This window comes from Cydia fagiglandana, chromosome Z (assembly GCF_963556715.1).
Source record: "Cydia fagiglandana chromosome Z, ilCydFagi1.1, whole genome shotgun sequence".
Lineage (NCBI taxonomy): Eukaryota > Metazoa > Arthropoda > Insecta > Lepidoptera > Tortricidae > Cydia > Cydia fagiglandana.
The window spans coordinates 8,919,401-8,945,286 of NC_085959.1; the positions used below are offsets into that span (position 1 = coordinate 8,919,401).

Below are 25,886 nucleotides of genomic sequence, written 5' to 3' on the forward strand. Positions count from 1 at the left end.
AGTGTGGAGTCGATTTCGCTGTCTGCGAAAATCGACGCCACACTCACGTTCGCGGCTTCGCGCCGCGATTCGCGCACGAGTGTGGAGGAGGCTTTTTAGTTATAGCCATATCTATTATAATATATTGACTGAATTATCGCCTGGCTACACTAACGATTACACTCTGGGCTATAACCTCGAAAATCGAAGTTCCCAAATTACGGGGATCTTTCTCTTTTACTCCAATGATGGCGTAATTAGAGTGACAGAGATAAATCCCCGCAATTTGCGAATTTCGATTTTCGCTGTAGCCCCTTTATACAAAAAACCAGTTCCCATAGACAATATACCGTGATATTGTTGTGTGGGTTGCGCCACCGCCACAATCTTCAAAATTCAGAAAGACTAGCCCAGGACTAGCCGCATTTGCTAAATAGATCTTGGGCAAAACAAGAAAAATTATAAAAGTGTTATTCAAACAAAATAATTTAACATTTCAACCAAATTTATTTTATAGTGGAATCAGTTATGACAACATTACAAACCGAGCAACAGTAAAACAGCTGCGATTTGACAAATGAGTCATTGTCATTTGTAGACATTTTAATTTGCGGCTGGTATCACCTCTCAAATTTTCAATAATCTTCCTTTTCATAGCAGCACGTGTAGACGCGGACGACTTGCTTATCATCTTATAGAATAATTTCGGTATATTGATTATTTTTAAAAGCTTTTGATACTATAAATGTTACCAAAGTAAAGTCTGTGAAATTACGAACCAATATATACCCTCCAAGTGGCCCTGGAAAATTGGCACCCATGGAAAAAACCGTGAAGTGATACGTTTGATCCTAGTGGAGTGAATATTAACGTTTTTATGATTACACTCATGTGTTGGTGACGCATTAATGGTTTTTTTCCTTCAGCTTAGGTTCGGATCAAGATGCCTTCAGACGCGAAAAAGCGAGCACAACAGAAGAAGAAGGAGGCAGCCAGTAATAGGAATAAAAAGAATGTGACTCGGGTGACGAACTCTGAAGAGAACGGTACAGCGAACGGCACCGCGAAAGAGGAGTCGAGAGAGCTCACGGCTGAAGGTACGCGTGTGGTATAACCCTCTTCAACGTCTTGTTCTATATATGGTCACGCTTGACACTATGATACATGATTTACATTCTTCAGTGCTACTTCCTAGATCGCGTGTCAATTCGAACGTGGTTCTTTTCGTCCATTGTAATGAAACTACCAACAGCTTTAGGTTTTGTTTTGTTTAGTCAAGTGTAGTTCATGATTAAGCTAAAGGTGTGTAGTTGAATTACTACACAATCAATTTGGAAGATTTGATTCAATCTGCTCTAAAATTGCAATGACTGCTTATCTTACAACATTAGTATATACTATTAAAGGTTTTTGTAAAAAATACTTGTTTATGATACAGGATAAAAAAATACAGGCTGATTAAGAATCTATTTCTTCTCATAGTTTACTGAAAAAGATTATTTTTATTAATCTGTATCAATAACTGGATGCAAACATAATTGTTATAATAGCAAACTTCCGCATACAGTTTACATGGTAACTGTATTGCAGATTGCAGCAGTTGCTTAGAAGCATTTTTGCCACAGCTCATGGGAGCCTGGAGTCCACTTGGCAACTAATCACAAGAATACTAGTTTTAACGACAGCGAGCAGTGTTCGGGGTCTTATATATGGTTCTAATACAAGCCATTTGTACTGTACTAGAGAGAGGAACTCGCAGACTATCCACGCCATGTCCAAGTTCATCTGATCTGACCCTTGATCCAACCACCTAGCGAGAGACTCTTCGCTATAAATTTATATCATTATTAAACAAAGTGAGGAATGTCATTATTAGTGTATGGACAAGTGGTGACATTTTGAAGAGAGCGGGAAATGGAGTAGTTATTATATATATCCCAGTCGCCATTCGCAATTAGGTAAATATCGCAGCAGATATTTGAATAAATCAATAAATAAACTTTGGTGCTACTTGAATAAGAATTAAAAAGTGTAATAAATATGTTTTCGAATAATCATTTAATCATAAAATGTACCTAGGCGACTCCATTTCCCGCTCTGTTCAAAATGCCATCACTTGTCCGTACACTAGTCATTATAAACGTCATATTTTTATAGTGACATGTCATTACCACATCATTACATTCATTACAAAGCCTTCCCATGCAGAGATCTGTTGGTCTGACCGACTCTTAACTCATTGTTTTGGAGCAAGACAAATTTCAACTTTCATGTAATACAAAATAATTTTTTAACTTAAATATTTTTTTTATATTCAAAATCGAATGTACTAAGATGAATTCTATTTATAAGTGAATAGAATTAATTTTTAGTATAAGGTGGCCAGTTATTAAACAGTGGCAGTCCTTTTAATTTAAAGTATCCATGGTATCCATCAAAGAGTAAAGTAAGTATAATAGGTAAAGAGAGCCCTCTTGAAGCATTTTATGGAAACTCATTTGAAAGCGCCATCTCTGATTCTCCCCGGAAACTAAGTATGTATGTGTGCGTGTACAACTACATATGCATCCATACGTGTACTTTCGTCCCACATAATATTAGGTCTACTTGGTCGGTTTAAAAGTCCATTTTTTGATTGGTTTCTTGTAACAAATAACTATAATTGTTTACAAGAAGTCAAACAAAAAATGTACTTGTAAACCGCCCAAGTAGACCTAATATTATGTAGAAAAGGTTTTAAAGAGTGGAATGAATATAACAGAAACATAATAGTAAGTAATAGTAAAGTATTTTATTGCCTTCAATTTGGTATATACAGATAGTACCTATTGATTTGCTTGCAGCTTCTGACTCTATATCCATTGTCTAAGCAGGTACCTCCATAATATGCGCTCCAGTTCCTCCCACGACGTGTCTTTAGCGGAATCAAGACGCACGATTTTTTGCAGAATGTCATAGAAGCATAGAACATGTTTGTCGTGACCAAAATTAAAATTGCACTATTATAGTTTCGAACTTATACACAGGTCCTTTTCATCGCTATTTGCAGTGAGCGCTAACGATGGAATTTTTCATTTTTCGTTCGAGAATATCTAAACCTCCCGGCATTTTCTTGAGCACTATTAAAATTTTTAAACCTCCAGGTGTTGTAATATTGGGAGGCTAATTTCCCTATTTTTGTATTTAATGCTTGCTCCATTTTTACTCGGTTACACTTTAAAATTAATAGAGAATAATTATCTTATATAATTTGTTTACGACATTTATTTTGGTCTGACAAGTAAACAACAGTTGCTAAGTAACCAACATTATAAATAAAGAAAGGTCTTGACAAACTAGGTATGTAACCTTCTCAATGTTGTATTCATGCCTTAAAATTTTATCAATTTTATAGTGACACATCTAATGACGTAGTTTGCATAATCGGAAGTCTGCTTTACGCAATTTTTCTTTCTTTCTAAATTGACGCCATCATCCGCCATCTTTACTGACGTTAACTATGTTCCGAGTGTCCCCCCCCTGGTATCCATTATATGTTTTTAACAAGATGACATTTGATATTGAATCTATTAGTATACTTACTCTTTGATCTATTATCGAATCTAAACTATCTAAAGCAAGACAGATTGTTGGCAGTCTGTAGTTTTTGTAAGAAATGCAACTGTGCCCAGTCTACCGTGACCAACTTTCTATAGCCCATGGGGACAATGAACTTTGTAAAAACTTAATAAACTATATAGTTTTTTCACTGCTTTACGTCACTTGAACAGTGCTTACTCTGTAAAAGTCGTATCTAGTTGTCTTTAGGCTTCTACAGACGTTGCAACAAACTGCTTGCGATTTTAGATTACGGAATCAATCCATCGACCAAATACCGCAATGTATTGCAAATCACATGCTATTATCGGTGTATGGAGAGACCATTATTTAATTATCATTATTATTCGGCCGGAGTAGAGATAAATCATTTTTAAAGTATAAAGAAATCTGAAAAAATATTTACATGCCCACGTTTAATGAGGCAACGCACGTGAAAGAAATAAAAGGACTTTTATTGTGTTTCGTATATTTCTATGAGATGACTTTGGATCTGGGCGTAAGTCGTCCGGGGACGATAAAAATTTCAAGTTCAGGCGGGTTTATACACAAAGGACTTTTGAATGTCCCATTCGATCTTAATGCTTGTCAGGCTGTTTCTTTTCAACAAACTCATGTTACAAAAGCGACTAATTGTGACAGTTTCTTTGACAAGATTATTTATTATTATTACAGCTATATTTATTTCAGCGAATATAATGTTTGTTTATATGTTGTTGTATTATTTGTTAATTCTTTTCACTGATCCCTATTGGGTAAAAGCCTCCTCGAGTCCCTTCCATTGTTCTCTATCTGTAGCTAATTTCATCCAATTTATTCCTGTTTTTCCAACTATTTGAACTATGTCGTCTGACCAGCGCTTCTGTGGCCTTCCTTGATGTCTTTTTCCAGGTGGTCCTGTCCATTCAGTCACAGTCTTAGTCCATCTTTTGTCTGTATATCTTGACACATGACCAGCCCATTGCCATTTTAGACGCAGTGTTTGTTTTAGGGCATCCACAAGTTTAGTTATTTTCCTGATCTCTTCATTTCTGACTTTATGTATTCGTCTTAACTTCAACATACTCCTTTCCATGGCATGCTGACATGTGGAAATTTTATTTTTTACTGTATTTGTGTATGTCCATGTTTGACAACCATATGTCAGACAAGGTAGTATGCAAGTATCCATTATTATCTTTTTTAACTTTGGATGGTAGTCGCCTTTAAGTACTTCTTTTTGTGACCAGTATTTTCTCCATGTGTTGTTTATTCTTCTGTCGACTTCTTCTTCATTTTGTTTTTTATTGAAGGACACTTGTTTGCCTAGATAAATATAGTCATTTACGTACTCCACTTCGCTTCCATTCACTTTTATTATCCGAGTTTTAGAGTTGGTCATTACTTTAGTCTTTTCTATGTTCATGTACAGTCCGACGCGCATGCTCTCATTTGCCAGAGATTGCATCATTTCTTCTAGTTTCTTTGATGACTCGGCAAAGATGACAATGTCGTCTGCAAATCTGAGATGACTGAGATATTTGCCCCGTATCCACAGTCCTTTGACAAGATTATTAACAATAAATAAAGAAAACACTTGAATTTTCTTTTGCCACCTTCACACGGGGATCTCAAATGGGTTAACAACTAAAGATTTCACCATTTTTGTTTCGTGGGCCAGTGTAAAGTTAGGAACTGGGGCATGTTATTTTAAGCGCAATCTGTAAAAAAGCGATCGGCTGTGGAAAAATAACTCGGTTCATTATATTGTAAAAGCAATTGTAGTATAATATTACTCAACGCTACTGTCTTACGTCATAATTTTTTCCACATAAAGTAAGTTATTGTCCTCGCAGTTTTTAAACGTCAAACCGGGGTATGTTCACGATTCATTGACCCCAGACTAACCAGTGTTCATTGTCCACAGAGGCGCTGTGTCTCAAGCTGGAGGAGGAAGCGAGAATAAACTCGGAAGCGCGCTCATGCACCGGCTCTCTGGCCGTCCACCCTCGCTCTCGTGACGTCAAGATCGCGAACTTCTCCATCACCTTCTACGGGTCAGAGCTTCTGCAGGACACGCTGCTCGAGCTGAATTGCGGACGGCGGTATGGCCTGGTCGGGCTTAACGGATGTGGTACGTACGCGGTACCATGCTAGCTAGTAGACGTCAAGGTCGCATTTTCCATCCCCTGCGGGTCAGAGCTTCTGCAGGACACGCTGCTCGAGCTGAATTGCGGACGGCGGTATGGCCTTGTCGGGCTTAACGGATGTGGTACGTACGCGGTACCATGCTAGCTAGTAGACTTCAAAGTCGCATTTTCCAACAACTACGGGCTGGAGCTTCTGCAGGACACGCTGCTCGAGCTGAATTGCGGACGGCGGTATGGCCTTGTCGGGCTTAACGGATGTGGTACGTACGCGGTACCATGCCAGCTAGTAGACGTCAAGGTCGCATTTTCCAACAACTACGGGTTGGAGCTTCTGCAGGACACGCTGCTCGAGCTGAATTGCGGACGGCGGTATGGCCTAGTCGGGCTTAACGGATGTGGTACGTACACGTTACCATGCTAGCTAGTAGACGTCAAGGTCGCATTTTCCAACAACTACGGGCTGGAGCTTCTGCAGGACACGCTGCTCGAGCTGAATTGCGGACGGCGGTATGGCCTTGTCGGGCTTAACGGATGTGGTACGTACGCGGTACCATGCTAGCTAGTAGACTTCAAAGTCGCATTTTCCAACAACTACGGGCTGGAGATTCTGCAGGACACGCTGCTCGAGCTGAATTGCGGACGGCGGTATGGCCTTGTCGGGCTTAACGGATGTGGTACGTACGCGGTACCATGCTAGCTAGTAGACTTCAAAGTCGCATTTTCCAACAACTACGGGCTGGAGCTTCTGCAGGACACGCTGCTCGAGCTGAATTGCGGACGGCGGTATGGCCTTGTCGGGCTTAACGGATGTGGTACGTACGCGGTACCATGCCAGCTAGTAGACGTCAAGGTCGCATTTTCCAACAACTACGGGTTGGAGCTTCTGCAGGACACGCTGCTCGAGCTGAATTGCGGACGGCGGTATGGCCTTGTCGGGCTTAACGGATGTGGTACGTACGCGGTACCATGCCAGCTAGTAGACGTCAAGGTCGCATTTTCCAACAACTACGGGTTGGAGCTTCTGCAGGACACGCTGCTCGAGCTGAATTGCGGACGGTGGTATGGCCTTGTCGGGCTTAACGGATGTGGTACGTACGCGGTACCATGCTAGCTAGTAGACGTCAAGGTCACATCTTCCATCACCTTTTATGGCTCCGAGCACCAGAGCACACTGATCGGCGGCACCGATGGACAGCGGTGTGACCTGGTCGAGCTTAAGAGATACGGTACGTACAGAACAGTTGCAAAGATAACTGACTCCCCCTGCATAAATTAGTTTTCACCACACCAGCTCGGAAGGCTTACTTTGCACTTCAAAAATTGATAGCAAAGTTGCATTTTGTTCACATGTGAGGCAAAGTAATCAAGTGCAAATTTTGAGTTATTTTCTTATGTTTGATGGTAGAATTGACTTTTAAATGATGATTTTGGATGATAAATATTTAATAACATTCATTTGGATTTGATTTGGTGTGATTTTGTTTTGTTTGATATTTTACATTTAATATTTGCTTCGGGTTGGTGTGGTGAAAAATATTGTGTTTCACTCGGGGGCAAATTTTGTTTAACCCTCGTACTTTGAAATCCTCGCAACGCTCAAGATTCCATTTTTCTAACCACTTGCTACGCTTGTGGTTCAATTTTGGAATCTTTCGCTTGCTCAGGTATGAATATTAGCATGAGCAGATAAACAAGAACTTTGCCCCCTTGTAAAACAAATAACTATAGCAGTATGAGTATAAGGCTACCTGCCTAAGTATGAGAGGAGACGTACCGTGCGCTAATTACAGCAGCATTGGTTGTACAAATGTACATGTCCGCCTCAGTGGAAGGGCTTCCCTACGCTTAGTCTGTATATAAAATAAAACTATGTAATTTATTTATTAACTTAAAAGCTTAACAATATTCAGGTTCGCGTCTCTTTTTAATATAAAGCTTGCTATGTTGCGTAAAACTGCGATCATTCTTGTTACTTTACTGCACTTGCTTTATTTATTGTACATCATTCGTATGTATGTATGAACACATAAATGTAACTAGGTCTGGCGTCATCACTTGCAAGCAAATAGATTTCTCTATTACCAAAACAATTAAATATTGAACGTAATGCATAGCGAATGTTGAATAATACATTCTTGTAAGGCATCGCAATGTTTTTCGGAATTTTCCTTTCGAATGTATGTATTTGTTATCTACAATGTTCCAATAACATTTAACGTAGATGAAACTTTACAAGATAGAGAATAATGATTAGTTTAGTTTGACATGTTTTGGCTCTTGCGACTTTTTAGAAATCTGTATCGCAATATGGAAGTTTCCCTAAATATTAAATCGCGTAGATGGATTTTCAACTCTATGCTTTGCAATTTAAAGTCTGATACGCAGTGTACGACTATAGTGTAGGTACGGCTGTTTAGTAGCGGTGCGTTTTGTCAATTGTTTGCGGGTAGTTAAAGCGCGCCGTGGCGGGGTTGCGTTCAGTTGACGAGTGGCCCTCGCGTCGGCCGGACGCCGGGCGCGGCGCGTTATTTTTACACTTATTTCTTAATCAATTTTCGTTAGTATTTCGCAAAATATCCACTTGGAGACCAAGAGAAATAGTTATTGCTTTAAATATTGTAGTGTTTTATTTTTTTTCATTTTGTTCGAAAGCACCAAAGTTCAACAACGAAAGCTTCTGACAATTCATTGCGAAACTATATTGCCTTGTGAAACAGTTAAAGTATTCATTCCAAGATTGATTATTCTATTTAATTCTGAGTCATTCCTTCTAACCAATTCGTAGAACGATAATTAGAAAACAGGTTGAATGCAAACGTCGCGCCCGGCGTCCCGCCATGACGGAGGGGCAAAATTTTAGAGTACAAGAACCTTTTAGTTGATAGAATATAGTTAGTTCCTTCTTTCAAGTTCGTAAACATGGTAAGCAGCATGTTAAGAAGGTAAATAAAATTGATAGATAATATTATCTTGTGCAACACACAACCTTTTTTTTTATAAATTTACCTTTTTTACGTTTTATTGTCTATGTTTTTTGATACCTTTTGGTCTTTTTATGACTGACACATTATATTTTGTTTTACCATTGAAAATCCAGTGCCTTTTTATTTTACAGTCATCTATAAAAATCTATTTATAAATAAGAGTAAATTTCACTGAAGTAACTTTTTCCTTGAGAAACCTCTATACTTATTTATTTAAATATTAATCACTAGTTATATCTAAAATACCGCATCACGGTTACTAATAAATACTTTATAAGGAATAGTATAGTCATTTCGTATTTAGATGTCTGTGCTGAAAACGTCATTCTTTCACTATGTAGCAATTATAGTTTTTTTTTGTATTGGTTCAATTGGTTGCTAGTACAATAGTTATTAATAATCATACCTGTCACGAGGCCAGGGCGTCATACAATTGAAGGGCTGTTTACAAAAACAACGTAACTGCTTAGAGCGGTTGACACTTTTTTAAGAACATTGTTAATCGTTTCAGGTGTCAACCAGTGTAGTCAGTTATGTTGTTTTTGTAAACATCCCTTCAATTTACAAACATTGGGAGCCTGCCGTGTGGCCAGTGCAGCCCCTACCTATAAGTAGTTACTACTTTACTCTTTGGTAGCAACGACCGGACGACGTAGGCTGTTTGACTGTATTTATAATAAATTATTTTACACCACAAAAGAAATAAAAGAAATGTGGACACGAGTTATTTTTAGACACAATTTATATTTTAAAATCTATATAACCTTAAGGAGCAGGTAATTTGATCGTGATGTCACATGCTAGTGTTTCATATAAATTCCATAGTAGCAAATCGTTCTGACAGTTTGAAAAAAGAAACTGATTTGTCTAGTAGTCAAATACCCTATAAAGGCCAGTGCACAAAGGCTCGCGTGTGCGTGACGTGTACGTGTGCGTGCGCTAAAATGTTGGAGCCGCACACGCACACGTCACGCAAGCGGTGTGCCGTCTCTCATCAAGATCTGTGTACTACAACGCCGCACGCGCACGTGCACGTCACGCACACGCAGCCGGTGCGCACAGGCCTTTACTTCTTCGAGTTCGACCATGTAGCCCATGTAATACAGCAGTGGCGGATCGTCGAGTATAGCTTGGGAGATTATGGTGCCATAGTTCTCCGCCAATCTGTAAATAATAGTTTTACAAAAAAAGAGATACATTAATCCTTCTTTCTATGATCGTGTTCAAGTGTACTTATCTGCCGCTTGTTAAGGCCCCAGTACACAATGGGTCATCGCCGGCCACTCCAAGGGACGCATTTATGCGTTAGAGGGAGCAAGTGATATTGCTATCTCATTCTACCGCAAGGCTGCGTCCCTTGGAGTGGCCGGCGATGGCCCATTGTGTACTGGGGCCTTTATACGTTAAGAGGCTTCTTGTTAAAGTGTTACAGAATGACACTGACTTTCTTCGTGAACATGAAAAGCTGACTGTACATTAACAGCCTCTTTTTTGATACAATCATCCTGTTAATTAAAACTTAATTGAACCATATTAGACTAGACATAAAAATTCAAAATCGCTCTCCTTCTTGATTCGACTGGCAAATCATATTACTTTTTGGCAACCGGGTTTTTTAACCTAATTAGACCCCGCTGAATCCGAATTTGCTCGATCGAAATCATGACCGGAAGTGAGATATTTGACATTAAAGGTCCCTTTTTTTAGTTTTTCGTAAATAACTCTTAAACAGAGGCGCATAGCAAAAAATGTTCTATCACATAAGTAATCTGCATAAAATTGCCTACAAGAAAGATTCAGTACAATTTTTCGCTAGGATCAATATTCAAAGAGATATTAACGCGGGAAATTTAATTATAATCACTTCTAAGGTCCCTTTTTTTAGTTTTTCGTAAATAACTCATAAACGGTGGCCAATATCAAAAAATGTTGTTGAACGATAATAATCTACACAAAATTTTGAACAAAACAGATTCAGTACACTTTTCGCAGGGATCAATATTTAAAAAGATAATAAAGAGGAAAAGTTCTAGTATAATGAATTCTAAGTTTCCTTGTTTTTATTTATTCGTTAATAATTTGAAAAGTATGACTCATAGCAAAAAAAATCTTATACCTAAATAATAAATATAAAATTTCCTACAAGAAACATGTAGAACACTTTTCGCTAGGATCAATATTTAAAAAGACAAAGCAGCGGGTAAGTTAATTATAAATAATTTTAAAGTCCCTTTTTAGTTATTTGTAAATAACTCGTAAACGGTGTCCCATAATAAAATAGGTTTTTAAAAATAAATTATCTACATAAAATTTCCTCCAAAAAACATCTGGAACACTTTTCTCTAGGATCAATATTTAAAGCGATATTAATGGAAGAAAGTTAATTACAATCAGTTCACAGGTCACTTTTTATTAGTTTTTCGTAGATAACTCGTAAACGGTGGCCCTTTGCAAAATAATATTCTACATAAATATTAAACATAAAATTGTCCACAAAAAAGGTTCTTTACACTTTTTTGCTACGTTCAATATTTAAAGAGGTATAAAAGGGTGTAAGTTAATTATAATCAATTTCCAGGTCCATATTTTTAGGTTTTCGTAAATGACTCGTAAAGTAAGGCTCATAGCAAAATAAGTAGAGATGCACCGGATATCCGGTTACTATCCGGTATCCGGCCTATCCGGCCATTATTTTACTATCCGGCCGGATACCGGATAGTGACTTACTATCCGGCCGGATAAATATTTGAAACGATATTAAAGAAAGAAAGTTCATTACGATCAATTCACATGTCACTTCTTTTTAGTTTTTAGGGTTCCGTACCTCAAAAGGAAAAAACCGGCCAAGCGCGAGTCGGACTCGCGTTGCAAGGGTTCCGTACATTACCCAAATTTCAACAACGTATTTTTTATATGTGAAACGCGAGTGAATTGCCATTAAAAAACCCGTTCAAAAACTAAGTAATGTGCGACTCGCACTTGCATATTTCTAATAGGTCTTCCTGTCATCTATAGGTAAACCCAGTAGTTTCGGAGATAAAGCCCCCCCCTCATAGCCATACATCGTTATCGCGGGAGCAAATACGATTTGACAATACTGAAAGATTATAAAAAACAGTCAAAAACAGAAATGACATTCGTATAGAGAAACGTTTATACCTACGACCTTAAAATGTATAATTATTTTATTGAATATCAATGCTATCTTACCTCCATACTTGACTTGATTGGTACTTAAAAAGATTACCTATTAGGTACGCAACCTTATCAGTCAATTTAGACATTTGTCAATCTTGACTGATCTTTATTTGTAACAACATAATCAAATAGAAGTTGCCTTTAAAATGCCTCGAAGGAAAATAACATGTGATGAATTTGTGGGGTTGTTTATACAGGATTATCCTGAGCTAGAGGCTCGCGATACAAATCTATTTTGCTCGAAGTGCAATATTAGTTTTTGTAAAACTAAATCTTCCGTGAAACGTCATTTTAACTCTGAAAGACACACTTCTCTCAAAAAAGATTTTAGGTTGGAACTGACAAAATTTCTAGTAAGCTGTAACATACCGTGGTCTCAAATAGAGAACCCTGTATTTAAAAATTTCATTGAAGATTGTGTATCTGGAAAATTTGAAAAAACTGTTCAGATCCCTTCAGAATGTTTGCTGAGGCAGACTTGCGTGAATGAATTATACGACAAAGAGATGGATATAATTAGAGACGAATTAAAAGACGCGTATATATATGTAAGTGTTGATGAAACCACAGATGCTATAGGTCGTCAAATCGCTAACGTTATAGTAGGTGCTATGCTTGAAGATGATGTTGGAACTCCACACGTGCTGTCAAGCAAATGTTTAAATGAAACGAACAATATCAGTATAACTAATACTGTAAAAAATGCCCTGGATGATTTGTGGGGCCCTGGTCACAATAAGCATGACAAGGTGTTGTTGTTATTGACTGATGGTGTGGGGTATATGTTGAAAGCTGGCAGAAATTTGAAAACACTTTTTCCGAACATTGTCCATGTTACATGTTTAGCCCATGCTCTTAACAGAGTTGCCGATCAAGTTCGTGTTCTTTTTCCAGAAGTTAACCTATTAATTTCAAATGTAAAGAAAGTATTTCGCAAATCTCCGAAAAGAGTAAAAGCATTAAGAGAAATGTTTAATGGAATTCCTTTGCCTCCAAACCCAACAATTATTCGCTGGGGAACATGGATCGAGGCTACCACTTACTACAACAAGTATTTTGATGAAATAAAAAGCGTTATAGACACATTTCGTAATTCAGACGCACAGTGCATCGTCAAAGCAAAAAAATCTTTACTCAGTGCAAAAGTTCGAAAAGATGTAAATTTCATAGCAAAGTATCTGCAAGTAATACCAGATGCTATAAATAAACTGCAGTGCCAAAATCTATCTCTTAGTGAAAGTTTGACCATAGTACAAAATACATACAAACATATATCCAAATTAATTTTGAATAAAGATGGAAAACAGATTTTAAAAAAGTTCAAAGTGGTTTTGCAGAAAAATGCCGGATATGAAGTTATGAAAAAAATGTGTGAACTGATATCGGAGAAGGAGATAGTACTAGATTCAACGATATATCGTTCTACATTTGATTACTTCCGTCGTTTTAAAAACGCACCCATTACAACAGTAGCAGTCGAAAGATCATTTAGCCAATTAAAATGGATATTTACTGCACGACGCCGCAGATTAAGAGTAGAAAACATAGAGAAAATTTATGTCGTATATTACGAAAATCACTTAAGATCAACAAAAATTAAATAATGTTGTACAAAATAAATCATGAATATTTATTTGATATGTCGATTCCGGGTCATTATTTACTAACAGAGTGTAAAGCAAGATTTATGAACATTATGCAACAAAAACTTCGTGCTATGTATGATGAACTTCTTGGAGGCTTATAATGTGTAGGCAGAAAGGTCTGTTTTTACTAAACGGGCAGTCTGTTTTACCACTTCTTTAATAAATTTATATTTGCTCCCGCGATAACGATGTATGCTCATAGCCAAACAATGACCACCCCCCCCCCCCCCCATTTATCCGTTTACGAGCCATTTACGAAAACCTGAAAATAGGGACTTGGAAATTAATTATTATTGATTATTGAACTTACCCCCTTTAATACCTCTTTAAATATTGATCGTAGCGAAAAAGTGTACAGAGCCTTTTTTGTGGACAATTTGATGTTTAATATTTATGTAGAATATTATTTTGCAAAGGGCCACCGTCTACGAGTTATTTACGAAAAACTAATAAAAAGTGACCTGTGAACTGATTGTAATTAACTTTCTTCCATTAATATTGCATTAAATATTGATCCTAGAGAAAAGTGTTCCAGATGTTTTTTGGAGGAAATTTTATGTAGATAATTTATTTTTAAAAGCCTATTTTGTTATGGGACACCGTTTACGAGTTATTAACAAATAACTAAAAAGGGACTTTAAAATTATTTATAATTAACTTACCCGCTGCTTTGTCTTTTTAAATATTGATCCTAGCGAAAAGTGTTCTACATGTTTCTTGTAGGAAATTTTATGTTTATTATTTAGGTATAAGATTTTTTTGCTATGAGTCATACTTTTCAAATTATTTACGAATAAATAAAAACAAGGAAACTTAGAATTCATTATACTAGAACTTTCCCTCTTTATTATCTTTTTAAATATTGATCCCTGCGAAAAGTGTACTGAATCTGTTTTGTTCAAAATTTTGTGTAGATTATTATCGTTTAACAACATTTTTTGATATTGGCCACCGTTTATGAGTTATTTACGAAAAACTAAAAAAGGGACCTTAGAAATGCTTATAATTAAATTTCCCGCGTTAATATCTCTTTGAATATTGATCCTAGCGAAAAATTGTACTGAATCTTTCTTGTAGGCAATTTTATGCAGATTACTTATGTAATAGAACATTTTTTGCTATGCGCCTCCGTTTAAGAGTTATTTACGAAAAACTAAAAAAAGGGACCTTTAATGTCAAATATCTCACTTCCGGTCAAGATTTCGATCGAGCAACCAGCAAATTCGGATTCAGGGGGGTCTAATTAGGTTAATAAACCCGGTTGCCAAAAAGTAATATGCTTTGCCAGTCGAAATCGTTTTGATGAAAAATATGACCAGTCTATATTAATATTGGGTACCTTTAGCTATTTATATTATTTTATTTTAATCTTTATTGCACAATACATGAAGGTACAAATAGCGGACTTAATGCCTTATATTCAATTGTTCATGTGTCAACTTGCGTGCATCAGAATCTTTGCATATTGGGTAGTGAACCTTAATTAAAAAATATTATATTTTTGCTGAGCGAATTTATCTTATTAATATCTTAAATGTATCTACATGTTGGTTACTATTACCGCGAAAAGGCTGGAAAATCTGTAAACCCCTTATAATCGTACCCCCTTATTCATAAAACTTTACGAGACTGATTTACAGTCCGTTTTTTTTAGCATTAGAAAGAACTTCGCAGAAGTAAGCTTGTGGTTCCAAATCCGGCACTTTTAGCGGTAATAATTTGAAGTAAATGATATGTATTGACCATGCTACATTAGATAATTCAATAATTATTAACAATTAAAGAGCCTGATCAAAACTGCACGCTTGCTTCTGTGGAGTTCTTTCTAATGCTAAAAAAAACGAACTATAGTTAGAAATACATAATGTACATAGTGGACCCGGGTATGTCCTTAAACCACGTCCAAGACCACCGGTGGACGGGCAGCAGCGTCCGTCAAATTCGGTGTACTCGACTGCGATCGCCAACCCGCCTGCCAAGCGTGGCGATTATGGCATTCACCCCCCCAAAAAAGGGGGAGGCCTATGTTCAGCAGTGGACGTCTTATGGCTGAGATGATGATGATGGCCACTAACGCGTTTTTGAATAACGCCATTAGAATTTAGTATTAAAGGATACATCCTTTACTATAAAGGATACTCCTTATTATCAAATTGTGGTCGACTTATAGGACAGAAACTAATACTGAATAATTTATTTTAAACCTCAAGGACGTGACGATATGTTAAAGCCTACAACTAGAATAGGTAGTATTACGGCATATCATGTCACACTTTCAAAGTACCTCGTTCTTTTGAATAACATTTTATATGTACTCGTTTTTCACTATGGCTTATCAATTTAATTATGATTAACAACGGATTTTAAAGGTTAATAATAACGGGTTGGCACTGAACCATATTTGGGTCCAACATACACTGCCAATTTTTTATCATAACTAAATTTGACGTCATCTCCAAGCTTAAATGGAGTTGGGCGGGACATGTTGCTAGGTAGAGTGATGGCAGGTGGACCAAAAGGTTGACGGATTGGTGGCCGCTTTCGGATGAAAGAAGCGCCTGGCGTCCGTTAGCTCGTTGGGTGGATGACATTCGGAAAATTGCGGGGCACTTTTGGATGAGACTAGCCCAGGACCGGGATAAGTGGCGTACACGAATAGAGGCCTATGCTCAGCAGTGGGCGACTGAAGGCTAGAATGATGATGATGATGATGAACTAAATTTTGATTGTTTCCAGGCAAATCGTCTCTCCTCTCCGCTCTCGGCCGCCGCGAGGTGCCCATACCGGAGCACATCGACATATTCCACCTGACGCGGGAGATGCCGGCGTCCGACAAGAGCGCCCTGCAGTGCGTCATGGAGGTCGACGAGGAGCGGATCAAGCTGGAGAAGCTGGCCGAGGAGCTGGCGCACTGCGAGGACGATGGTGAGTGTGCGTGCGTGCGTGAGTGGTTGCGTGCGTGCGTGGTTGTGTGCGTGCGTACGTGGGGTGACTGTGGGCATGTAGACTTGAACATTATGACATTTTGACTAAATATTAGCCATGCTGTTACAACAACCACTTCCAAGGCTTCGTCCAGGAGGCCTTCGTCCAGAAATGGATGATTCCCGCGTAACAAACCAATTGGTACTTACCACTTAATTTTAGTATTTTAATTTGTTTTTTATTTTGTTTTATACGTGAAAACGTTAATAACTATGTACCTACTTTCAGGGAAATAAAGGCTATTTTTATTTTATTTTTTACAACAACCACAATTGTCAGACGGATCAATGGCATACAAATGAGAACTATGAACACAATAACATACACATTTTATGGAGTTTTAAATTAACGTTGACAGATGGTTTCGAGGTAGGTTCTCCACCGCCTCATCCATTGGTTTCAATTGATTCTTGAGATTTTGGTTCTCTGAGCAACTGTCTACTTATTGGTTAACTAGACATGACCGTTGAGCATCGAAATATAGGGTCAGCCGGGCTAGCACATGATTGGCGCGACAGTATCTCGCGGCGAGATAGACCACCCGTCCATCTTTTATTAAACATAGAAAAAGACGGGTAGTCTATGTCGCCACGAGATAGTGTCGCGGCAATCATGTGCTAGGCCTACTGGTTGGGGGTCATCCATTAATTACATCACACGTTTAGGGGGAGGGAGGGGACACAAACTTTGTGACGTCACTTTAACTTCATCACTTCATCAGTAACCGAAAATTTTATTCCCTGTACATTTAAATAACAAGTTTTTAAAACGATAATCGTTTTTATTCGTTTAATTTTCTTTCCTAAGCAGTTTTAGGTTATAAAATTACTAATATTTATATCGTCAAAAATATTTTGATAAAATATTAATAATACTTAGGTACTTACTTAATTCGATTTGGCGATTTCGTAGAAAAAATGTGACGTCACAATAGGGGGGAGGGGTTTGCCATGTGACCAAGTGTGACAAGGAGGGGGGGAGGGGTCAAAAAACCTAGAAATTCGTGTGACGTAATTAATGGATGACCCCTTGGGTAAATATAAGACACGGGTAAGAATAAGACTACGATTTTAACACTCAAAAAACGTATTCTCACGCAACTTTTGCGGCTAAACCAGGTGTGGCTCACTCCGCGATTTCGTCGCTTTGGTACAGGTAGCTAAAAGTACATCCGTTCTACACCAATTTTGGTGGCTAGCCATAAGCCCCGCGTGGCGCTGTCGCCACCTAGCGGCCATATCTGTGCTGATCGTAACAGACGCGTTTTGTTAGATAGTGAGTCTTCTGTACCTAGTACTATTATTAAGGGCTGATTTAGACGGCGTGCGAACTCTCATGCGATTTTAGTTACATTGCGGACTGTTGGTTACGTCCAATTCAACCGACCGATCAAAACCCGCAATGTAATGAAACTCGCTCCCCCGTCTAAATGAGCCCGTATTCTGCGGCTAAACCTCGAATATAAGGGATTGATAATTTGTTGCGCAGAGTCTCAAGACCAGCTGATGGACGTGTACGAGCGGCTGGACGAGCTGAGCGCGGACACGGCGCAGGCGCGCGCGGCCAACATCCTGAACGGGCTCGGCTTCACCAAGGAGATGCAGCAGAAGGCCACTAAAGACTTCTCCGGAGGTAACACTTCCAACACTACTATACATGGTGTGTCTGACCATGGGGCTTTAAATCCGGATTTAAAGGAGCCCTGGATTTAAAGCCCCATGGTCAGAAACACCCTGTCACGTAGTATCCCTTTGAACGACACGCCGATCCTGTGCAAGTCATCGTCTGCCTCAACGAAGTGTACGGAAAGTGCTGTGCTGCGTAGAAAGAGAAGAGTCGTGGAATATAAGGAAAAAAATTCATTCTACAACTTTTCTCTTTCCGCACAGACTATTGGGTTGTAGCCGTGCGCGGCAGGGGTTGTTTGAGGCTCGAATGTATGTTCTAACTTTAACGTATTATTTTTGTTATACAGGGTGGCGCATGCGTATAGCGTTAGCACGCGCGCTGTACGTGAAGCCACACTTGCTACTACTGGACGAGCCCACCAACCACCTGGACCTGGACGCGTGCGTGTGGCTCGAGGAGGAGCTAAAACAGTGAGTGGCCCTCATAAATCATAGTTTTTTGCCTTTTCTATTATTATTATTTGGAGCCTGTCGTGTCCCACTGCTGGGCAAAGACCTCCCCCCAATTTCTCCACAAATCTCTGTCCAGTGCTATGTCTGGTCAATCCTTTAAGAAGGAGTCTATTTCATCCCGCCATCGCCGGCAGGGTCTGCCAGGTCCCCGATTTGAGTTTTTCGGGCTCCCACTCTGAAGTGATTTTGCCCCACAACTCATTCGGCAGACGTGACCAGCCCAGTCGCATTTAGCTTGGCTTCCGAGCTACATCGACGATTTGGGTCTTGGAGCGTAGCGTGGTGTTCCGGACTCGATCAACCAATTTAACGCCTAATATGCTACGCTCCATGGCTCGTTGACAAACCTTTTCTATTACATAACTAATATTTTTTATTTATTTTAGCTACAAACGCATCCTGGTGCTTATCTCACACTCCCAGGACTTCTTGAACGGGGTGTGCACCAACATAGTGCACATGAGCAAACGGCGCCTCAAATACTACACGGGCAACTACGAGGCCTTCGTGCGGACGAGGATGGAGCTCCTCGAGAACCAGATGAAGCAGTACAACTGGGAGCAGGACCAGATCGCGCACATGAAGGTACTGTCTCTCGCACACGCGGGACTCGCTGCAAGCGTGACCGGGACACACGACATTGTAAAGGCGCGTAACGTTAGTGACGGTCCGAACAGATCTGGACGTGCCTTATCATTGGACAGCAGCAACATTCTGTCGCCAGCGGGAATAAGAACGCATCTCCGCCGAATATAATGCTATCAACATACGCCGCTTACAACATAAATAATTGTGTTAAGTTTAAACAGCTCTAATTTTTTCGCACCTTTTTTGTCGAATTGAACTCATTAATGAAAATACTAAGATTTTTTTCTTATTTGTGGAGATTACAAACTTTTAAATGTCAACAGAACTACATCGCCCGCTTCGGTCACGGTTCGGCCAAGCTCGCGCGCCAGGCGCAGTCCAAAGAGAAGACGCTGGCCAAGATGGTCGCCCAGGGTCTCACGGAGAAGGTCGTCGACGACAAGACACTCAACTTCTACTTCCCCTCGTGCGGCAAGGTGCCGCCGCCCGTCATCATGGTCCAGGTGGGTCGTGTCACCTTAAGAAGAAATATTAGTTGAGCCTCTTTTCAGATTTTGGAAATTTCAATGGGCGCAGCCTTAAAACAATTTTTTTATATATTTTATTTTACCACTTCGTCGTGTTAATTCATCCTTATACTCATTTCCAGCATTAACGATCACAGAGCAAAGCTTCGGACAGACAGACAGACAGACATGGCGAAACTATATGGGTTCCTAGTTGACTACGGAACCCTAAAAACGACATTTGATTCAAAATCTTGTTGTTGAATATGAACTGTTGTTATTCGCGTGCGTCTACTCTGATCCGTGTCTCTAAGAGGACTGACGACCAAACTTCGAAAAATAATATTCGGTGAAATAACGGATCATCTCAACCATTCATTTCTCAGTCATGGCGATTCGTCTCTTGCCTAATAGTTAAAGTTTTATGGCGTGATTCATAAACGCGTTACTGGCCTGAATTAGCTATAAATCCTTTGTCTTTATCTGTCATTTTGACTTATGTATTTGTAAGAAGGGGATAAAACAATTTAACTAAATCATACCCGTAAAGTTTTATGTTAAAAGTTCATTGCTGTCCGGAATAAAACATCTTTGGTTATAGGCCAGTAGTTTGTATTTCAAACTTTTCTATGCTTAATATTGATTGGTTTTACAAGCTTTTATTTAGTTTCACCTTACTGTTGCCTGTCTGTCGGTCTGTAATCAAATCTTGCAAGTTAAATTTGATCCACTTCCCGGTTTCCGATTGAGCTGACATTTTGCATGCATGTATAAATCGGATGACAATGCAATATTATGGTACCATCGAGCTGATCTGATGATGGAGACAGGAGGTGGCCATAGGAACTCTGTGATGAAACATTGCAACCTAATTGTGTTAGGGGTTTTTAGAATTCTCTAGACGAGTATTAGTTGTCTGTCGTAAGAAAAGTGCAGTCAGCGATAAAAGCTTAGGTGGTCACAAATATCTGAACACGCCTCTATAGTTAGGGCGTTAGAGGGCGTGTTCAGATATTGTGAACACCTTGGCCGGTCGGATATATCTGATGGTGACTGTACCAAAACTGATTTTTTTTCCACAAGCTTATTTTATAACCAGTATTGTATTTCAGAACGTGTCATTCCGCTACAATGAGAACACGCCGTGGATCTACAAGAACCTCGAGTTCGGCATAGACCTGGACACGCGGCTCGCGCTGGTGGGCCCCAACGGCGCGGGCAAGTCCACGCTGCTCAAGCTGCTGTATGGAGATGTGAGTAACCACTAGCGAATAACATTGTAGTGGCATAAATGGGCTCATTTTTACGTACTTGGCTGGCATGATGACCCCAAAATGAGTCTTGGCCTCCATCACAAGAGCACGCCACTTAGTTCGGTTTAGAGCGGTATTACGCCAACTTTCGCCGACGTCGAGCTAACGGAGATCTGCCTATTTACGATATTTAGTATGACCAACAGGGCGGCGTCCAGTTGGTCGATCCATGTAGGCCCTTTTGGCTTCCCGATCTTTACCCATCCTTTGGGCTCACCTATTATATTCGGCTGGTTGGTTGTATATTTCGGCATTCTTTCGGATCCTCCAACTGCCATCGTCTCTTTTGATGGGTCCCAGAATCTTCCATGACACGTTTACGTTCTGTGACTAAAAGGCTGTTCTCCTCCTTGAGTGTTATTTTTATGTAGTGTGTCCAAATTGTTTTCATTGGTGTTCGGTATTATTTGGTAGATACTCGTATATAAGCTCACTATCATGTAAAATATAAAAACAATTTTACTCTCTACATCCTAAAAAAAATCAGTAGCATAGAAAAAAGTATAGTATTTCGTAACTCCAATCGGTTCATCCGCATCTCAACCTTTTCCCAGTCATGGCGATTCGCCCCTTGCCTATTTTTATTTTATTACACAATTACATAGGAACAAGGAAATAGAACATTAACAGATGCTTAGCCACTTTATAAGGTTTAAGACATTTTAGCTAAATGCTAAATGGCCCTTGATATAATGCCCAGTAAGGGCATTTATTCGTGTGATGACACAGATATTTGTTCCCGAGACATGGCTCTTTTCTATGTATTTAAGTATTTATATATTACATACATATATATAATCGTTGTCTGTGTACCCACAACACAAGCCTTCTTGAGCTTACTGTGGGACTTAGTCAATCTGTGTCAAGAATGTCCTATAATATTTATTTATTTTATTTGATATTGCAGCTGGTACCAACAACGGGCATGATCCGCAAGAACTCGCACCTGCGCATCGGCCGCTACCACCAGCACTTGCACGAGCTGCTGGACCTGGACCTGTCGCCGCTCGACTACATGATGAAGGAGTTCCCCGACGTGCGCGAGCGAGAGGAGATGAGGAAGATCATCGGGAGATACGGCCTCACTGGCCGCCAGCAGGTACCACCCACTCAACTCACAAAATAAACCTTATTGTAAAGATGTAGGGTCTACAATGGTCAGTAGTCAGTTCAGGTTTGATATTGGGGTGTAGCCGCGCGCGTCACTCGATGCCTTTGCCGGTTCTCGGTCTACACATGAATAAATTGGCTACTTTCCTACTAGTCAAATCAGCTTCTTCTTTAGAACTTACAAAACAATCTGCTAATATGAAATTTATATGAAAACGTGTATAGTGACGTAAATTGTTGTGAAAAATAACTGCTATCTATGTTTCTCTAATAATTATCTGGTGTTTTATTTCGTGCACAGTGTGAAATAATTAAGCAAGTAGAGGCACAGAGTAAATAGTAGTACTAGGTACAGAAGACTCACTCTCTAACAAAGCGCGTCTGTTACGATCAGGACAGAAATCTCGAAGTGAGCCACGCCTAGTAGACGGAAGTATCCAATGAACATGTGCCTTTGTCCCCAGGTGTGTCCGATGCGTCAGTTGTCAGACGGGCAGCGGTGCCGCGTGGTGTTCGCGTGGCTCGCGTGGCAGACCCCGCACCTGCTGCTGATGGACGAGCCCACCAACCACCTGGACATGGAGACCATCGACGCGCTCGCCGACGCCGTCAACGACTTCGAGGGCGGCCTGGTGCTCGTCAGCCACGACTTCCGGCTCATCAACCAGGTGAGCCGTTATATCGACCTGGTACAATGTTCGCGATCCTAGGACGCCTCCCCAAACGGCATATTGTGGAAAACGCCGGTGTGGGTTTAGTGGGTAGGCTCCTGGTCTTTTCACAATTGAAAAGAGCTGGGAGGTGAGAGTCCCACATGAACATACCCCCCATAAAAATGTGGCGTCGTATACTACGCGTAGACTACGCTTCATATGCGTACTCTATGCGCGCATTTACTTGTTATAATTACAAACCTGTGTAGAATCCGGACCGAGTACTTCGACCAAGAAGTGTGACCGAAAAATACGTCAAACTAGAAAGAGTAATTTATTAACCAATTACATCATTAGACAATAATGCCAACACTATAGTATTTTTCATACTGCCTATATGAGTAGTGTGTTCAGGTGTCATCTCCATATAATTTATAACCTAAAACGCCAAATCTCGCAAAACTGTATTAAATGACCCCTGTCATTTTACCCTGCCCTACCCATCAGGCTTGAAAAATACTATACAATATGTCAATTTATGTCAAAGCTGAAATTAGTGCGAGTGAGCCACAGTGCTCTGGTTTGATTATCTCCTTCGGGCCTTTTCCTCTAGTTTCCTGTGGTCACCTGTCTTGCTCAGGGATTAGGGTCAATTTTTAATAAGCCTAAATGTATTATTAATTTACAAATTATAATTTAAAATCACTTGGCTATGGAATAATAAAATGATATACTTTTTATATTCTATAAATATAAACGATCGCTTCCCAACTAACCACTCAAATAATTCTAGGTTGCCGAAGAGATCTGGATCTGCGAGAACACGACGTGCACCAAGTGGACGGGCGGCATTCTCAAGTACAAAGACCACCTCAAGTCCAAGATCCTGAAGGACAACGCCGCCAACGCGGCCAACGCGGCCAAGATACGCAAATAGTCCAATGCTTAGCCTTACACTCATGTACGCACCGCGTAACGCCCGAGTAACCGAGTACACAGTAGCCCAGGTCGGTCCTGCTCATAACACGGGTATAGACTAACCAACTTGCGGTCTTCCAACACAACTTATATAAGGATATCGACACATACGGAAGGCAGTGATTTAAGCTAAGCAACAAGAATTTCGCACATTTACACGCCATCTCCTATCTCTATCGCACACGGATAATTATATTGCTGCCTCCCAACGACGGTCAATGCCACTGTGCGAGTAGGACAATATAATTATGCGCGTATAATGGAATTGGCAACTGTCAAAGGTTTGCATATATGGCGCCATCATAGCTTGCCCCCTTTTCTATGAGACCTGGCTTAAAGGGCTGGCATCCAAGCCATAAAATTCCAGAAAAAAACAAAAACTTTGACACAATTATAGGGATTGACAGGGCAAGCTATGCTGGCGCTATCTGCTAAATACTTCGACCGGCCAACCCCATTGAGATAGGAATAGGCGTGTCAATGTACGAAATTCTCCGTTCTTAGCGTCTTTACGTAGAAATGATTCTGATTGAAAAAACAGGGTCAAAGGTTATGTTCAGTATTTTGGAGGTGGCCGAGTTAAGATTGGGGATGGCAGTTTTACACTACACTGAGGCTTTGAGGAAGGTCGCGTAGATTTGTTATCAATTCTAAATTTGAGGTCTGAGCCGCTCGTGGTTAACAGGCCGAACGCCGGAGGTACCAAAAACGTTATACATTATGGTTGCCCGGATATTTCTTTATAGAAGCCACAATTTGCCTGATGAAGCCGTCAGTGTATACAAAGCAGCAATTATCAGGAGCGCCGTTTGCATCCTGTGTAGTGTACGGTTCCGCCTGATTCCTCTCTCATGATGCTCACGAGTTCGCCCTGGGGTCTACAACTCCTTTCTCCATACCCCAAACTTTTTAGAAGTTTTCACTGTCTTTCGTATTGGTTGTTCCTCTGACATAATTATTTTGCATGAAAATGTTATTTTTGGTAAATTAACTGTAGCATAATATTCCATTCTGTATATAAAGCCTTTAAAGGTTTTTTTTATTAGTAGAAGCCATAATTTAACTAGAAAAGTAGATTTAAATTAGTGAATTAGATCGTGAGTCCATGCTTTTACTGTATTGCCGTGTGTCGATTATGGCAAAAGTGACCACTTTGTGAGTTATTAATATTCTACTAGAAATTAATTACTGACAAGCAATAAAGTGGTACTTTTTGCATAAGTCACATTTTGAAATAATTAGATTGGTGCTGCTGGGCTATTAGTGAGACTTAGTGATAGAAACAATTAGTTTCCTTTTTACTTTCCGTTAACCGTGATTTAAATGTGTCCTTATTTTCCAAAAGGTACCACTGCCTGTTGTTAATAGGCAATGCACGACAGTGGTACGTTTTGAGAGAAAATGTCACAAGGGTAACTTTTTAAGCACACTTGGATGACGGTAGGGTATAGGACTGAGGCCGATAGTCTCATTCTTGATACGTGCACGTTACTGACATTGTGAAATTATTCAATATGTATGATAAATAAAGTTGTCACTGCATTTTACACTTGAATTTATTCTATTTCCCAAAATTAACATACTGAGTCGTATTTAAAGTTAACGTTCGATATCCAAGTTATAAATCTAACTTTAGACGTAATAGTCCTATACCCTTATAGTAAATCAAAGATACATTGACTGAGTAAGATGCGTAAAATCTAAAGATAATTTCGAGCTTCGAATTTAACAAGTACCTAAAGGAGATGGCGCTGTACAGCTCAATACATTTTGCGGTAACTCTGATTGCCAATAGTAGATGCTTGACAATTAAATGACCGCTAAACAAGGAGCAGTACAGCGCCATCTCTTTTGGATGTCAAACTAAGGGGCTCGTTTTTTTCTTATAGACTACCTCTATATTTCAATCAATTATCTTAGTAAATATTATAGGGTTATTTAATTCATAATTATGTAGAGTTAGTATGAGTAGAACAGTATTCGAGTATTTATTAAGTTTCTAAAATGTCTACGTTAATAATTTGACAATTCATTGAAAGGGCAACCAGTGCATTGCATGTTTTAATACTAAACACTGTT

General features: G+C 39.5%; 1 protein-coding gene across 3 annotated transcripts; it reads left to right on the forward strand.

The window, feature by feature from the left end:
- The first annotated feature begins 557 nt into the window (after positions 1 to 557).
- LOC134678732 (ATP-binding cassette sub-family F member 2) lies at positions 558 to 25,354 on the forward strand. Of its 3 annotated transcripts, XM_063537406.1 has the most exons (12): positions 558 to 687; positions 906 to 1,076; positions 5,483 to 5,689; positions 16,270 to 16,458; positions 18,007 to 18,150; positions 18,494 to 18,617; positions 19,046 to 19,244; positions 19,571 to 19,750; positions 20,866 to 21,006; positions 21,974 to 22,165; positions 22,641 to 22,844; positions 23,623 to 25,354. In XM_063537406.1, the coding sequence occupies exons 2-12, from the start codon at positions 923 to 925 to the stop codon at positions 23,764 to 23,766; spliced, it is 1,878 nt and encodes a 625-aa protein (XP_063393476.1). In that variant the 5' UTR covers positions 558 to 687; positions 906 to 922; the 3' UTR covers positions 23,767 to 25,354. The 3 variants fall into 3 exon arrangements, with proteins under 3 accessions (XP_063393476.1, XP_063393478.1, XP_063393477.1); XM_063537408.1 differs by lacking the exons at positions 558 to 687; positions 906 to 1,076; positions 5,483 to 5,689 and adding an exon at positions 6,579 to 6,655; XM_063537407.1 differs by lacking the exons at positions 558 to 687; positions 906 to 1,076; positions 5,483 to 5,689 and adding an exon at positions 6,717 to 6,793.
- The last annotated feature ends 532 nt before the right edge of the window (positions 25,355 to 25,886 follow it).